Consider the following 17938-nt stretch of genomic DNA (forward strand, 5'->3'; position numbering starts at 1 on the left):
ATCCCAGATTCCCTGATTTGGGCTCTGTTTCAGGTGCTGTAAACCACCAGCTGTCTTCCCACCTCCACAGATCTCCTGAGACCTGACCATTTTGTTCATGGCTGGTAGATTGCCTGGCAAGAAATCAGACCAGCTGGATTTTCTCATTTCTTAATGTCAATTCCTTTTTTCAGGTCAGCAGACAGGAGTCTCTGTACTACCACGTGTGTGCTTCTCTCTGTGTCCATGTGTCTCAACTCAAAACAGAATCAACATGAACACACTGATGGCAGGCAAGGCGACTTGCTAGGGCAGCCCACGCTGACCATGGTGGGCACGCTGGTCAGTGGCAGTGGCATGAGATGAATAACACCAGCATCTGGCCAGTTCTCTGGAGGACTTCCTATGTCTTGACCTGGATGGAGGTGCCAGCTGAGTTTGCAGGATAGAATAACGGTTAATATTGCTTATTTGAAAAAGCTTCTAATGTTTTGTGGAGAATACTAGAAGACCCGATTTATACACAGTTTTACTGGTCTGTCACGTATTTTGGTTTATTTTCTGTCATCCCCTAGGGAAGATTCCTTCTAAGTGGGAAATAAGCAGCAGCAGCAGCTAACAGGCTCTTAAACTGCAATTCTCATGAAAAGAAGGTCTTCAGGTCAGGAACTATCATTTTGTTCTGTTTGTATGGTGTTTTGCATACTGCAGATGAGAGCTCTAGGAGTTGTCACATGCAATGGCTGTAAAAAAGACAGCAGAAAGAACCTTATTTTTCATGTAGTATCAGATTAGCATTGTAAAAATCACGCACAATATGAACACAGATACACAGGAATATACAATGGTAAGCAAAAAGTGTGAAAACTCACCTGTGTGGGATATATGAGGCAAACTGTGTTGTCCAAAATTAGTCAGTTCATTCTCTTTTTGTCTCATTCGTTGCTGTCTCTCCATAAGAACTTTGCAGCTGGAGTCTTAAGTGGCAATTTTCTGTCTCTCAATGATGACTGAATCAGAATAGCAGTTTCAGCATAGTCTTTAGTAGGCTCTTCACTTCTCTAGGAGTAACATAGCTACGTACTAGGGTTGGTCAAAAAAATTTCTGTTGAAATTGGTTTTTTGTTTTGTTTTAAACTGGGGGATTAGTAGGGGTTTATATTTAATATCTTTGATAAGTATATTTTGATGGCTGTGCCCCTGAAGAAAAAAGAGAAAACTAAATTACCTACCATTGACAATTTCAGTTTCAAACTAAAACATTTTTACTTATTGTTATTCCAGATTACTTCAGATTTTAATTAATCTTTTGGATTTTTTGGACAGATTTAGACTTACTAGTTGTTTGGAAGTAAAATTGATGGATTACCTCTCTTAATAAAAGAAAGCAAATAAACAGTTTAAAAGTAAGGATTTTTGCATGGCTAATTTTGTGGCCAAGCTTGATTCCTTACAGCAACAACTGGTTTTCTTGCCATATGTCCTAAGTAATAAAAGAGTGTGTGAAGGCAATACTGCCAATACTTAGCAAGCAAGTTTTGACTTTTCTCCCAAGATGACCTGGCACGCCTGCATGATACATTAACTGAAACAGAACCGTACAGTTAGAACAGGGAGAGACATTTTCTTTAGTGTCTGTACAAATCAGTAATTTGTGTTTACCTAGGTATGTATAGTTGTGCTTTGTCTTAAGTAAGTGATATTAAATGGTGGTCTAAGTATCTGCCTCCTGTTATTTTAAAGAACCTGTTGTGGTTTTTTTTGTTTGTTTGTTTGTTTTATCATCCTCAGCCATTGTCTCTTAGTTTAGTGTATGTTGAGGGCAGAGAGTATATGCCAGGAAGGGTTTGGACTGACATACCTTGGCTGACCAGTGCAGAGAGTGAGATGGTCACCAGTGCATGGTAAGAGAATCAGAGTCACCTTTGGCTCAAGAGAACAGTGCAGAGAAGGGCTGCAGATGGCAGAAGTCAGTGAGTGGGAGTTTGAAGAGCTCTGTGGTTAGTTACTTCACAGATGAGTTTGTCCTGTGGGTTGTTTTGTACTGTGTGATGGGTTTTTCCACCACTGGATATTTTTATACTTGTACTTTCTGAATAGGTGAAGATGGAAAAAAAAGACGGGTGTGGGTTTTTTCTTTTCTTTTTTTTCTTTTTTTTCCCCCCTTCTGGTGTCATTGTTAGAGATCTGCACCAAAAATGCAGACTAAATGCAATTATGAGCTCTACCGATGAACCAGAACCCCTGTGCAAAGAAACTACACAGCCTGAGCAAGAGGGAAAGTACTTTCGTTCTTATTGCTTGGTGTGCCTTTTTTGTTGATGTGCCATTTTTATTGAGCTCAGTAGTTTAATTCTTTATAAATATTTTCTCTGTACCTTTGGAGGTTTTTTTTTCCTCCTTTCGATAAATCAAGCTTTTATCAAGATGATTTGCTGTTAAAATTTGAAAGATTTGGGGACTGGTAACTTCTGTATTTTGTTATTTCACTATTATTTTGTGCATCAGTCCCTTTTTGCATTCATTGGAAAAAGATTTTTGAATCATCAAATTGATAGAGCTTGCAAAAGTGGCCCAGTGATGGGTATGAACCTGTCAAGCAACAACTCTTTCATCTGGAAAGACGAAAATCTATATGAAAATGTGGGAAGGGTGGAATTCATTGCTCTTTGCAGTTATACCAACAAGGAACAGATTATATTTTTTTTAAATCAAGAGTATAATTTCATTCTGCCTGCAAGGACTCTTTGCATTTAAAAACGTTTCAAGCCTATTTTATTTCATTCAAGACAATGGTCTAGATATCCTAGGATTTTCATAGGATAAGACTAACGAAACTGAAAGTCCTTTATGACTAAATCCCCTTCAAGCATATTTGCAACAGTTGGGACTTGGTTACACAAGGAATTAATTTTTTAAGAAAATATGGTACCTCCTTCTATGTAGAGGAAGAGAAGGTCTTTCAGACCATGCCTGTACTTGCAATTCCCTGGTTGGACACGATAGAATAAACTCAGAATCGGCAGTGAGCTGAATAGCTTTAGTCCTCCTGTTCCCTCCACTGAAAAATGGAAGGTGGAATAAACCTCCTGCCCCCGTTCTGCCCATGTGTGGCGTTAATCTCAGTGACAACTGACTGACGGCTCCTGCCAGGGCAGCAGAGCCCAGAAGTTGTGCACCTCATCTCCTGTTTGGAAGCGCCGTTGCAGATCTCAGTTGAAGAATCACCCTTTTCTCTTTGGTTTGTTTTTCCCCTGGTTATGCGGAGTCATTTACTTTGCATTTGACTCAGACCACAAGGAGCTTTATTTTCACTTGTGACAGCTGCTCAGTGAGAGTGAAGCAGACAGTTCCTGCTTTGTTCTTGCATCCCAGCACAGATAGGCTCTCGGCGAGTGCCCCTGCTGGTGCCCTGAAGAACCCAATTCACAGGGGGCGGTAGAACAGGTACCTCATGTGGTACTTGCCCTGTCTGATGCTGTGCTCTGTGATCAGTTTAAAGCGCTTTAAAGTAAAGAAAGGGGTACTTACTGGCATTGGAGTCACCACTTCATTTTACTTGAACTGGATCTGCACCAAGCAGGGGGTTGTTTAGAGGTCTTCTCCTACCCCCCTAGCATGCATCCTCATCTCCCCGTGCTAGGAGCCCATCTCTGCGCTTCCACATGCCCACCCCCTTTCCCCGCTTACTGCCCCCCTTTCTTCCAGCCACAAACTGAGATCTGCCACTTCTCTCATCAGGCTGCCAGCCCCCTTTCCTTCCACCCCCTAGGTGGTCTTCCACCCACATCCTGAGCAGAAACCCTAATGCCAGGACTGCTGCCCAGCCTGGATAAAGCCGCCTCCTGTCGCAGCTGGCACTCCATACTGCTCTGAAGTGGTTCAGGTTAGACATGTGGGGACCTCTGAGCAGAGACCAAAGTCCTTTAGAGCCAAGGGGCCTTTAGGAGCCAGGTTCTTCATGGGCCAAGGCTGGTCTGATACTCCCATATCTAAGTCTGAAGATGCTGGGGTTCGGAAGATCAAGGCAATGCAGGCTGAAAGAGATCACTCTCTCTTTGAACAGTTTTATTTATCCACTTTCTCTGAGCTGTTCGTTAATGACTGAGTAGTGTTTGAAATAACAGAAAAGATAAGTCTGGCTTTTCTTTAGGGCCATGCTTGAATATAAATCTATTTTCTTAGCATATCGTCTTTCCTTCCTCTGAGACGTTTGCTATCTTTTTGTGTTTAGAGCAAGGAGAAGGAAAGAAGCATATCCTGCCACTATCCTTGAACTTCTCTGCAAAGCTGGCGCTGCTTCCCCTGCATTTAGCTCACTTCTTGTTGGTTTGCCTCTCTGTCTGCCTAATGCATCAGATTGCAGGAGGATCCCGTATAAAATGGAAACCTTTCCTGTGAGGCATTCCTTTCCATCCTGTAAAAAGTCTTCACTGTAACTTTGCTCCAGGCTTACTAACCACTTTGCACCAGAGTCATAAATTTGAATAACTTCGTGGAAGAGGATTTGCCTGAAAGTGGGTCACACACAGCCCTCTTCAGACAGGGGCTGACACAGCGTGGTACAGTAGGCTTTCTCCTGTATAATAAAATAAACTAAACTACAGCAATTAGCTTGCTTGTTCTGCCACAAGCCTCACACCTCTAGCGCTTCTGTTCGCTTTGGTACAGGTTTCAGGCCTGCAAGGAATGCAGAATTAGGAATTGCTGGGGAGCCGTGCCTCCCGTGTGTCACCAGGCTCCAGACTTTTAACAGCTTACGTGCCCGGTTCAGGACCACAACAGCAAGATGTTGCTCTGCGTTAGCTACTCGTAGAGAGACAGACTTCTGCTGCTGTTTTAAGCCAACAATAGCTGCTTTTGGAGCGTCTGGGCTTTTTGTCTGTAGTCCTAGGTCCTCAGGCAGTTCTGTGCCCACCAGAGCTGACCTTGAGCTGCCTCCGTTGAATTTTGTGGTTCCTACCCATTTCTAGCAGGTGGGAAAGGACAGTGCCAGCTACAGGAGGAACTTTTGGCTTCTTTTGTTTGATAAAGAGAGGATTGCGAGGCTTTAAAGCTGCTTCTCTTTTTTTCATTCTACCTTAGCCTGTTGGTACAGTAATGATATTTTACTTCTGTGGTGGAGGCATTTTGCTGAACTTAATGAACTTAATTAAGTAACTTGGTTTCAGTCATTTTAAGGGAATGGAATACAGACCTCCCAGCACCCTGCTTTTAACACTTGAACCTGTTCTTCCCTCCATCTGGCAAATTAAATCAGAAATGTAGATGAAGATAAATTATTCTTGCCGGCACATCCACCTTCCCAATGCAGCTTGGTTAGGCTAATTAACAGAATAGCATTCTTGATGCTGCAACTTCCAGTTAGGTGCTCCTGGGGTGTGTTATTCAGGCAGAAGTCTGATGCCTATCAAGATACGAATACCTTTGTTCTGGGGAAAGAAAAGCGGCCATCAAGCAGCCATCCTTGCTGGATGGCACAGTTATAGACTGTTCTCAAACTGGAACAGGTTTTGTTCAGAAGTGGATATTGTGCGTGCTGCAGGGAGTTACCGTGATGTGGGAAGTAATTCAGTCAAGTACCAAGTCCAGGCTCCTATCAAACTATTGGCTTGAACCAGGTGCTTCCCTATTTTCTTTTGTAGACCCTAAACATTTAAAGACCTAATTCAAAGCTGATGTCTATTCAACCTTGAATTACTCAGGGAAGGCTGGAGGGGAGGTTTGAGGTCTTCAGATGGGTCCTTTAGTGCACTGCAGTGATTCCAGCCCCTTCTCTCCAACCTGCTTCTCTCCTCTGCCTAATGCAGTCTCATACAATATCCACATCGTTTGCAAGCTACCAGTAGTGATATAAATAATGATTTTTACTGCATGATAGTAATTTTTGGTCTTGCCCTTTCTAGATATTTTACCAAATCATAAGCTTAAGCAAATGAAGAAACTGTGTTTCTGCTCTGAATAGTTCGGGGGGGTTGGAAGTAACAAAACCTATAACCTTACAGATGTAAAAGCAATTAAGGGTCTTAGGCTGAATCTTCCAGAAACTCTGCTGGGGCATGAGATGACTTTGTCATCTCAGTACAGTATTGCTTCCAAAACCTAGTACTTACAATTTAAGTTTCAACATATACTGTTGCATTGCTGATTGTTTTGACAGAAACTTAAGACTGCTCTGAAATTTGTATTGCAGAGTCAGTGCAATACTTTTTTTTTTTTTTGTAGTCTATTTTTGCCCTTTGAAACATCAGCTTGTAGCAAGCTGAAATATTTCTTTAAGAGCTGTGACTGGCTCTACCAGGGCATAGAAGTTAGAGCTGTCATACTATATAATCTGCTTTTTTACACTCTAATAATCTTTTCCACTGTTTTCTTTCAAGTTCTTGTCTGGTCTAACTTTAATTGACTCACTTGACCAGGATTTCATGACCATCCTGAGGAAGCAGTTTTGTTTTTTTGCCTGATAGATGTTGTAATTTTTTGTTGCCTTAATTTTGTGGCAGTTTCATTTGTTGTGTGATAGACGACAGGAAGTTTCCTTTCTTTAAATCCAACTTTCCCTCATTCAACTTCAGGCCAACACTCATAGCTTTTAAACATTACACGGTGACTGTCTCAAACAGTTCAGTTTTCAACTTGCTGATTATCATTTATATCCACAAAACAATTTGTTTGTTTTCTAAATTCCTTTGAATTGCCTGTTTTGCTCAGTTCTTGAAGTGTCATTTGAAATATAAGCAAATCAACCATCTACCTGTTCATCTTGCGCAGAATTTGTGGTAAACAAAGGTGAAGGGCTTGGGCACCTACCTGCTTGCATCTGTATGTGTATGTATGAGTGGGTTCTCTGGCTTCAGTGCTAGAGAACTCAGGTGAAACGACAATTCAGCAAGCTGGATCATGCTGCATTACTTGAAACACTTCTTTATGTTATCATTGCTTATCATAGCAAAGTGCATTTTCCTTCAGGGTTATATAAAGTTCATATAATTTCCACGACACCAGAATGGTATTTTACAGTTAAGGGGCTCCTTGCTTTGTGGGGGTTGCCTGCTTGCACAAAACAATATATTAATGTTTAGATCAGAGTATAGTTGCACCGCATTCTGCTCCTTTAAATTCACTTTTCATTGTTTAGTTATATGTATGCTGTCACTCTGCTGGCCTGCTTCCCTGTGCCCACAGAAAGCTGGTTTGCTTGGAGATATGACTAAAAAGGCAAACACAAGTGTGTCCCAAGCACGGTGCACCTCTGGATATTTAGGAAAATATACTGATCTCTACAGGAAGGTACTGGCTACTGTGCAACATATCCTCAATTCTTGGCATTTCATGTAGGTACCAGAGGGTGAGATGGAGAACTCACACTGCAGTTGTTTAGATAAATCGGAATGGTAGGAATTTCATGCAATACTATTTGTTAAGCACAACTTGTGATTACTTAGTTTGGGGAAAGACCTGAGATATCTGATCAGAGTTTCCGTGTCTGTGGTGCGGTCCTGATGCCGTTTCTTTCATAATCAGTTTCAGGAGCACCTGGAAGCGGGAAGAAGGAGTCTGGTTGTGTGACAGCAGCCCTTGGCAACACGTGGAGTCACAGCGTCAACACCAGGCTCATACTGCAGTATCACGACTTGCCAACAAGACAGGTGAGAACCTGATGACAAAGAGAATTTAAATTAAGCCACACAAGCAGTGCCTGATCACTTGGGCTAACTGTACTTCAGCCCATGCGGTTGTTATGATCTGTGTGTTGAGAAGAGACCAATTGCTTATCTGGGGTGGAGGGCGGTCAGTGTCCTTTGCTTTTTGGGGTTCCAAAAAAGCCAAAAAAGTTCTCCAGTGCCTCCCTGTGTTAGATGCGTTATCTGAATCACAGGACCTAGTGTGTGTTGGCACAGGCGTGCAAATTCCTTGAGCTTTTAGGGCATCGCATATTGTGGAGATGAAGGTAATCCTTAAAGTGCTCTTTCCTGTACAAGGGTTTTGGGGCAGGACTGGGAAGTTAGTCCTTTTGGTACCATAATTTTTTTGCTGTCATCTTTTCCACTCTTTTGTGCCAAATTTCTGCTGTGACTGTTAGGATAGGGAGCGCTCTATCTCCTGCAGCTACTGTTTGCAAGTGGAGGCTTGCTGCCTGCACCAGCAAGCTTAACTTTGAGCAGTAAATATGGCAGCAATTTTCCAGAAGTATGTCTGCGAAAAAAAGAATGCTCACCCTTTTCACTGAGAGATTTCATGCTTTTGAATGAAACATAGTAGCATTTTTGCCTGCAATCTTCACCTCTTTATTAAAATAAAAAAAACTGTGAAAAGCTAGGAGGCAAGACGTTTGGGGTTTGATTGAGGGAATGACTTTTTTTTTTGTTTTTAAAAACATCATAACCCATGATTTCATCTGTCCTTTGGGATATCTGCGGTTATAGTTGCTTTTGGCTTTGTCTATTCTGTTTTTGCATTGATGTAACTCTTTCCAAAGGCTGTGACCCTCAGTCTTAATGTTATTGATTTTCTGTCCGTTAAAAGTAGAGTACTGTCAGAAAAAGCGCTATGCAAAATTTGTACCATCTTATTCCTATAGCGTTATTACCCACACGTGTTCTAATTAGAGCTCCTGGTTTTGCTGCCACAACGCAAGGTTTCTCACTTTTAGGTTGCAGTCTTTAGAGCCAGAGGAGAGAAAGTCATTCTGTTTTATTCTGCTCATTATGAGTAAAATTATAAAGATGGCACTTCTGTTCCTGCGAGGAGTGTACAATGAAGCAGAAGTGGTCCTCTGGATTCTCAGGTAGCAGGTTAAGTGTGTCAAATACAGTTAGAAGAGGGATCTTCTGGACTTGCATCTAGAGATTGTCCACAGTTGAATATAAACATGCTCGTACTGCTGCTCTTATTCTGGACTGTAATGAGTTTTCCCTTATTACATATGTGTGCAAAATATAAAGCTCTTCACAAATTTTGTGGATCTCTTTGGAGATACATGAGAGGTGCAACTGGCAAAGGCAAAAAGGAGAGAGTGGGCAAGAGACTGGGCAGTGTGCTACTTCATGCTACACAAAGTCAACTAAAAAGGTTTAAGAACTTTCCTCTGACGGTGGAAAGAGGCAGCAGTTCCTCTAAAGAATATTCATGTATTACGTGTACTTTTTCTTGATTTTGTTTGAGAAGTATTAGATCATAAGTGTATGAAGTGTTATTTTCAAGCCTGTATAGTTCCATATGTTACGATGCACTTAACAAAAGTGCAGTTTTAGTCACTGTTCTTAACTCAGTTTTATCAGCTGCAGCCCCTTGCTTCCATGTAACACCATAGGCTAACTCTATTGCAGTTAAGTAGAAGGACTAAATCTACAGTCAGGAAAAACAGCTTTAGTAAATCCTATACATATTATTAAAGGCAAAGTAATCTGAAACAGAAGTGTGACATAAATAGTTATATATCTGTGAAGTCCATGAATGAAACAGGATATATGAATTATATCTTGTAAATATTTTCTTGCTGCTGCTGTCTGTCTCCTTTTTTTAGATAAATTGTCTTTTCTTCAAGTCATACAAATCTTTCAGCAAGACATAGAGTTTCAAGTAGAAGAGGGCATCTAGAGTTACCCCACCTGCAGCAGGACTGTATTGATAAAATTACTAAAATTTTGCACACATGTTCCTTTATAACTGTTTTATACCCACTTTCTGAGTTGAATCGTGAATAAAGGTTCCTCAGTTCCTGAGATGCCATTTCAGTCATCATAAGGTGGGTCTGTCAGGAGGTATTGGATATCACCGCTTTGAAAATCAGCACTTTTTAAGGAAGCTTAAGTTGGAGGTTCAAAATTTCCAAGTCAGTAATCATTTTTACAAATTCTCATATTCCTTTATATATATATAGGAGCTCAAGATTATCTCTGTAGTCAAAATTATCTTTCCTTGGTTTTAAGTGAAATTTAGACCCAGGAAATTAATGAAAGAATGCAATTGGTCAAGAGATCTGGGTGAAAACTAGGGCAGAAACAAGTTTTCCCTGCCTTTCACACCGAGCGACCCTATAGAATCAGCACTATTAAGGGCAAAACCTGTGTTTTATTCTGACTTGCACAGTGGACGCGTTTTATTTTCTTTAAAATGCAAGAGAATTCTTTCTCTCTTCAGTCACGTTACAGCTTGAGGAAGATCTTCCTGGCTCTGCCTTCTCTCCCTCTTTCCCTGGAGGAGCTGGGGCTGTAGTGACAGTCTGAGTGATCTTCCCTTACATTTGACTTGCACAGTAATAGAGCCAGCGTGTTTGTTCCCACTGGGAAATCTTACCTGTCAAGAGAAAAATCAACACTTGAGGTGTGCTGGGCCATGAGGCCCAAGGGTGGTGTTCTTCAAAATGTGAAGATATAATCATCACGGAGGATTGAAGCAAGCAGCTCGCAGGAAACACAGGATCTCCTGGGCAGCACAGCCCACTGTTTTGCTAGATGTTTGTTCTCACTCGTGCAGTTCTGAGTTCTGGGAAAGCTTGGGGATGGTGCCGTAGCCTGCAGACCTGAAACTTTGGGGAATGCCAGGGCAGCAAGTGGCAGAAAGAGTATGTAACAAATCTAGGGAAATCAAGCATAGAGTTTCTACACAGGAGTTCTTGAAATTTGAGTAAGAGATTCCTTCATTTTGTTTGTCCTGCAGACATTTTTTCAGCCAACTCTCCCTTTTTCCACCCCACCCTCCACATGTCTGTTGAACATTAATAAGACGACAGCCAATTCAGCGAAGTAATGAAATTTCTGGAACATCTTTCCTGCCTTCAAAACAATTAGCTTTGCTTTATTGCTTGGATAGGAACAGGTTTCTTAAGCTGATGAACTTTCCTCGTTTGTCCCCTTCTAGAAGGCAGTGTTCTGGCTTTGGTTTCCTCCAGGACAGAAGCAACGCCACAGAGGGAGAGGGCAGGAGCAGGTTTCCAGGCTGCACTTGAATTAGTTGTTCCATCAAAACCCACCGGTGTGGACTGCAGCAGGAGTCTTCCAGCTGCTGAGGTGGGGCTGAAGCTGCAGGAAGCCCAAAGCAGCACGGTGGTTTAAGAGCTTGGGAGAAAGTGGGAGAAGTTAATCAGTTTACACAAACGTGTTCATGAAGGGAATTTGCTATTATCTGTTGGGTATATGGATACTGATGCTTGGTTCTCCCCAAGGAGTCTTGCAAGTCATTAACCTTGACATTTGTTTTCCTGAATTCCATACATAAACATGCAGGCCGTTTGAGTCTGGGCCAAAACCAACGGGGCTGCGCTAGGAACTATCAGACTCCTCGGTTACCCCTATGCTTATAATTATCCTTCTTTCCTGAAATGGAGTCAGCAGGCTCCAAGATTACTGTTTTCATGTGTGCTCAGCTGTCTTTGGGGGACAGCATGGTAGGGTTTTAATAAGTTGACATGCTATATTTAACATTTTATTTTTGTCTGTTGGAGACAGGGTGCTGGATTAAGTGAAACACTGGCCAGATCTGGTATGGCAACTTCTATGGGCCTGGTTTATTTTATAGTTTCCAAGGGATTTGTGAGACTCATAGTACAGCATTAATGGCTATAATGTGTTTTGAATTCTCAGATGGAAAGTGCTATAGAAGCACAGGGTGTTATTTTATAACAAATCAATGTTCTCGTGGTGTTTTAAAGAAAGAGCATTTAGGATTGAGATACAGGCTAGAGCTTTTGAGTCATGCCAGGTAGTTGTTGTACAGCTCTTTTTCTGCTTCAGGTAAAGTGTTTCAAAGGGATAAGCATATTTATGGTGACTCAGTCTTAAAACAAAACAGAAAGCCATCTCTCATTCAGATTAATAATGCCAGACATAACTTTTGTTGTGTCCTTGGTTACAGAACAGCTGTTTTGTCTTGGTCTGCTCAGTATCATATGAATAAGCCCTGAATAAGCATTCCAAAATTGTGATGGTGAAGTAACCATGGTATTGCGTGGGGAAGGGCTGGGAGAGAGAAGGGGAGTGGGGACCAAGTTTCTTGTATATGTGACTCACTAAGGCTTCAAAATGTACATGATACCAGATTTACCTCTCCCTGTAAAACACTGAGGATAGTTGTTATATGGACCCTGTAGCTGTCCGGTTTAAAAGATAATATCAAGTGAGGTTTTCATCCATAAAAAGGGAAGCAAATAACCTGCAGAAAATAAAGGAATTACAAACAGACCAAGTAGGCCAAGAAAGAAACATGCACTAAGTGCTAACTGGGGTTAAGACTTTCTAAATTTTGCCTTAATAATCTAGAGGAGAACAAGGACAGTAATGAAATTTGGAAACAGCATCGAAATTTTTTGTATCATAGCTTAATCAAAGATTGTAGCCTCATACTATAAAGGTTTCTATATACTTTGGTGAGATGATAATGTTTACTGGGAAGAAAGAAGAAGCAATGAAATACAAGTTGATGAAATGTACTGAAATCACTGGGAGATGGAAGGAATAATGCTTAATACAAATAAAATACAAAAGTATTGGTGTGTTTTCTTGTACTAACTTTGTAACATTTATATATGAATACTAAAGCAAATGGAGATGGAGAAGAAGCAATGAAAAAAAATCAGTAGTTTTAAAATACTTTTGGAGCCAGATGAGGAAGCTGGAGGTGGCCACTGGTATTGAGAAATGCAGACAGAAAGCTTTTCACCTACTTGAGTGGGAACAGAGAAGCAGCTAGTTCAGTCTTCGACACAGCGAGGGGAGAAAGAGCCCACAGAGAACTGGGCACTGAAATCAGTGTTTGGCCAAAGAAGGTGACGGAGGATGTATGAAGGTTGCCCATAGGTGTGTGTGAGGCAAGAAGTATGGTTCTTTACATTCTGTCTTCTGCTGAGCTAGGATTTGGGGAGACTCGGGAAAGGAAATTTCAGTACCCTAGGCAAGAACAGAAGAGAGCTCTGCCTGTGCATTTTTAGCAGAAGTACTAGGACAAATGAAGTGCCATTTAGCAGCTTCAATCTGTGCTGAGAAAACCTGACTGTGTATGCTATATGAATCATGTGCACAGTACAGTAATGCAAATTATGTACATAGTGCAGTACTTTTTTTCAAATGTGTAGACATGAGAAAATCTGCAGATGACAGTGGATACTGAGCTTCAGTAAGCAGTGATAGAAAAGGGATGTGGCTATTGGGTTGTGTCAAAATGGAAGTGATAGAAAGTGTTTATCTGTTCTAAGCCATCTCAATATATAATATCTCTATCATATGGAAAATCAACTCTGTGAAAGCACAGAGACACAGACTTTTTAAGTCAAGGAAGAATGATGCCATGGAGTCATGCAAAAGGTAGGAAAATTTGCAGGAAAATAGATTTTTCTCAGGTGAGATTATTTTTTTGTGGTTCTGCCTTATGGAGAATGTTGCTTTTGAAGAAATAGCTGTGGAATGACTGCAGGAGCACTGGTTTGAGTTCTGCAAACCCTTCCGTTAAAAATAAAAATTCTTCAAGACAGACTTCTGCCTCACCCCTACCATCTTTTGAATCTTTTGAGTCGAGATGCAATGAAAGGTTGTTATGGGCTCAAATTTTAACACATGCGTACAAACCACATCCTTTAAATTCATAATTAAGTAGCTTAGTTTTTTTTTCTGATAAAAAGTCTCTAAACTGCTAACTCTAGCAACAGAAATCTTTTGCTTATCCATAGATGATATACAAGCATAAGCAGCAATATGACCGTGAGTTGCATGTGAACAGGATAAAACTGGACACAATGCATGATTGTAGCATAAACAGATGATTATCGATGCAGTATGTTAGTGACTTAATCCAGCAAAAGTGCCAAATGAAAGGATGCCATAAAAATAGAGAAGGTTCATTAACAAGTATCTAGAGCTCAAACATCACTAGATCACTTACTTTCCTGACTTCTATGTTTGTTCATCTCTCTGTTGTTTGCAGTAAGCTTTCTTCTTAATGGACTTGTGGGAGATGGTTATACAATATAAACATCACTGCAGTCCTGTCTGAATTAAATGGGGAGGGATTTATGGTCTTCTCCGGTTAACAGGACACTTTTATACAGAGAAGAACTTTTCCATCAGTCTTGAACAAGAACTCATTTACTCAGGTGCTTATATAACACTAATCAACTTGTTATCAAAAAATCCAAATAGAAACGAGAGGACATTAGATAAAATTGAAAAGAACAGAAGGAAACCTTTAAATGGTTTATATTTTTCTCTGTTCTTTTTAAATTAGCTTTGCAGTTTTTCTTAATGAAGATTATTCTAATGCTAGATTGACAAAACGTAGCAGCAGCTGTGCAAACTTCAAACACGTCGGTCTGTAGTTCGAAACGTCCTTAACAAAGAAGCAGGAATATCTCTGAGGTAGAGTCAAACTCATTAAATAAGTTATACCAACTCTTCCTGCTGAGGCTGGTGGCAGGGGTGGGTGCTTGCCACCAGGGACTGAACTGCCTCGTCCCAGTTGTTTCTGACTGAGCGGCCAGTCAGCTTGCAGAGGAGACTCCTCTTTGCTTGCTGCCAACCTGCACTGGTTACGAGTTTACCATAACATAATACATTATATTTTCAAATTACTATGCAAGCATTTGCTGACTGATCTCCACAATACCCCTGCCAGGTTCTCATACCGAGGGAACAGACTCAGAGATAAGGAACTTGCCAGAGTAAGTCATTTGCAGCTGGGAACAGAGCTGGAATCTCTTCACTGCCATTTATGTGCCACTGAGCAGGATCTTGCTCAACCCTTGCTGCCTGCGTTTCAGGCACTTAAGAGGTTTTTGTATCACCTTATAGTACGTAGTTCCTTGGCTGTGAAGGCACTGCTCCTGCTTCCCTCTCCAGTTTTCTGTTTGATTTAACTCATCCGCTGCACTAGTTTTTACTGTGGCCTTTATGTCACCAACTTCTCTCTCCTTAGCGTGCCATAAATGTCTCTTCATCAATGTTCACCATTAATAAAAATTAACATAGCTGAGACTGTGCCTTGAGCTTTATTGCAAAACTCTGTCTCCACTCCCTTGTTCCCAGTTTCTGTTGATACCATGGCTGATTTTTCAGTCTCTGAGGCCTTGGCTCTAGAAGTCACTTTGCATTCCTTCCTCTCTCCTGTTTGTAGACTTCAAAACTGCTCCAAGTTGCAAGATCATAACAAAGTGAATATTTAGCATGTCAATTTTTAGATAACTGAAATGCTTGTTCAGACCCTTATCTGCCACCCTGAATAATGCAACATCTTCATTTATAGTATTATCAACCCCCATATTCCTTTTCCTCTTCCAAACCAGAACAAAAAACAGAATTGTTACCGTGGTGTGACCAACATAGTCACAGTGACACTATTTGTTTAATTTTTACATACTTTCTCACTTCCATAACTGGAACAATGGCCTTTGGCCTTGTTCTGATTGATAATTGTGCACCTCCATATTAATCAGCACAGTTCTCAGAGATGAGGGCTAGGTCTCCTGTTCTTTATTGGGAACCACTTAAAGACCAGGATTGGAGGGGTAAGATTAGTAAAATCTGTTCTGAATCTAAACAGAGAACTTCAGCCTGTGAGGCTGTTAGTCCAATGCCTTTTACAAACACTGTATTTACAGTTCACTAAAACAGCATCAAAATAGAAGAAAGAACCAGATATGACATTCAGGCTATGGTCCGAATTGTCTGAAAAATGCTTTGTTTGTAAGCTTAAGCCTGTTTGCGGAGAGGGAATGAACACAAATTCCCATCCTGTTTATATAGAATCACTTTTCTGATTTTGATTGGACTTCAGTGTGAGCTTTCCCCTCAAAGCAGAGTGGAATTAACCTAGGGCAGATTCTCTCATCAATATCTGAAATGTCATTGCTCCTAACATCAGAGTGGCAATGACCAAAGTTGTTTATCCTTGGAATGCCTTGGCAAATCCTCCTGCCTCCTGTCTTTTACCAGATCCCCTCTTCTTTCTTCTTGTAATTGAAAACAACCAAACTAAAATGCCTAACTGAAATTTAAGTGTTTATTATTTAGAAAAGCTTTGTTAAGTTTGTCTTGGAATATAGCATACTGAAAGTTGGGAGGAATTTCTAATCGAGAAAAAGATCAGGATAGCATTGTGAAGGAACTGGGCAAGCTTAAATTGTGAAAGTGTGGTGGAATGTAAGACATGAGATAAATAATACGTAAAATAATACTGGGCATTATAAATTTGTTTCTGCTTTACATGAGGAGCATACCAGCTGGAAGTGAAGCTAATACTGGAGTGTTTTAGTTTATCACAGGATAACTAAGTCAAAAGTGCAATGCAATCGTGAAAAGGGCCAGTGTTATCCTAAAATAGATCAGGAAGGGTATTTCCAAAGGAAACAGGGAAGTATTTGTACCATTGTACCAAAGACACTGGAAATGCCTCTGGAATACTGTGTATGGCTTAGACGTTTGTGTTCAAGGTGCTAAAAAGGAATAACAGAATTACAGTGGGAATGGTGTTGCTATTCTGAGGAGAAACCAAGTGCTCTGAACAGATGAGCTCTGATACACGCTTCTGTCCCAAGACATCCAGTCCATCCCTCTGCTGTGAGCTCGTCCCAGCAGCAGTCAGTTAAAGGCAGCTTTGCCACTTTCCTGTGCCTGAAACATGTTAGCATCAATCACTTTGGTCTGTAACATAAGCTGACAGGATGGACTTGAGGCCTGTGTGTATATTTTCTCTGTAAGTGAGTTTATTGAACCGTTCGGTCAGATTGCTCAGGTTGGTGGGTCTCAGGCTACTGCAGGAAGACTGGTTCCAGCTTACCCAGTCTGGATAATGTTATATTTTTCCAGTGGAAGGTAGAAGTACAACAAACCTGTGAAAAGGTAGGAATCAGACATGATCCCTCTAATCCAAGGCATTGCAACTTGTATGATGCTGTAGGCATATTAAGGGAAAATCATCTAAGGAGCTTGTATATCTAGGATATTTTACTTTGTTTTGTGAATCTAATGTCATTGAACTGTTCTAGATTGGCAACACAGGAAAGTGATAGCCAGTGAGTAGCTTTCTAAAACTGCTGTACAGAAAACGTTTTCTTCAGTTCAGCCTTAGCATTATATCTACCCTGTATGGGATAGATTAATCAAGAAATTTTTTCCTACTTCGACTTTTTGATCTTTGATCTCTGTAATTCCTGTTTTATGGTATTGGTGCCTCTAGCTGTGAACTAAAAACAGACTAAAAAACAAAAACAAGGCAAGAAAAACCTCTTACTGCTTAGAAATTGAATACAGACTACTGACCCACTTTAAAGAATAAAAACTGCCTGGGATGGCCTGCACCCTGAAACTGAGTTGTTTTGATGGTCTCCAATGTTGGTGACCTGTTGGGAGCTGTCAGGCCAACTAGCTCTTCTTTATCATTTCTACTCATCATGCTGCATCAAGAAAATAATAAAATATATATTTTTCACAATGTTACCTTTCCCTGGACTGATTGCTGTGACTGTTAGAAAAACGTGATGGGATTTTAGGGCATCTTCTCAATCAGAAATGGAAAGGATGTGTTCAGGAGATGGTAGGTGTTTTAAGATGAAGCCCACATTGTGGAAACATTGGAAGATACTTAACTAAAATGTAAAAGGCAGTATAAGTACCCACCTGACCTGTCCTGCCTCCAGCTCGCACCTACAGTAACTTAGCTTTTCAGATACTGATAAGGAGAAATTAACCCTGAGTCTGTGTCAGAAGTGTTTGTGCTCACCTTGAGTGACCAGTCTTGGCTTTTTGCACCATTCCACAAAATTTGGCTGTGCAGTTGTCGTCGTAGATTCTGGTTCAGGGTATTTAAGTGCTCCACAACACTGAACTGGAAGCCATGGAGTTCAGTTTGCAAAGACACCTGAGTTGGCCTTGTACGGAGCTGACTGTGATCCAGGAGGTTTGGCTTAGAGTCTAAGCCAATAAGGCCTTCTCAAGTCTGAGCCAGCACTGCTATTTTACTTAGCAAAGTGATG

General features: G+C 40.9%; 1 protein-coding gene across 7 annotated transcripts in view; it reads left to right on the top strand.

Annotated features, from left to right (window-relative positions):
* The window catches only part of RAD51B (RAD51 paralog B), a 383679-nt gene that overhangs the window by 227728 nt on the left and 138013 nt on the right, over window positions 1–17938 (top strand). For 6 of the 7 annotated variants that reach the window (XR_013952190.1, XR_013952191.1, XR_013952192.1 and 3 more), the window contains exon 9: window positions 7504–7628. The exons of the other annotated variant lie outside the window; for it this stretch is intronic. Coding sequence is in view for 3 of the 6 variants with exons in the window: in XM_080595381.1 (XP_080451507.1) it covers window positions 7504–7628 (125 nt within the window). In the remaining 3 variants the exon portion in view is untranslated. The remainder of the gene's footprint in view (window positions 1–7503; window positions 7629–17938) is intronic. 7 annotated transcript variants of the gene reach the window in all.

Source organism: Anser brachyrhynchus, assembly GCF_964034855.1.
Source record: "Anser brachyrhynchus genome assembly, chromosome: 5".
NCBI classification, from domain to species: Eukaryota; Metazoa; Chordata; class Aves; order Anseriformes; family Anatidae; genus Anser; species Anser brachyrhynchus.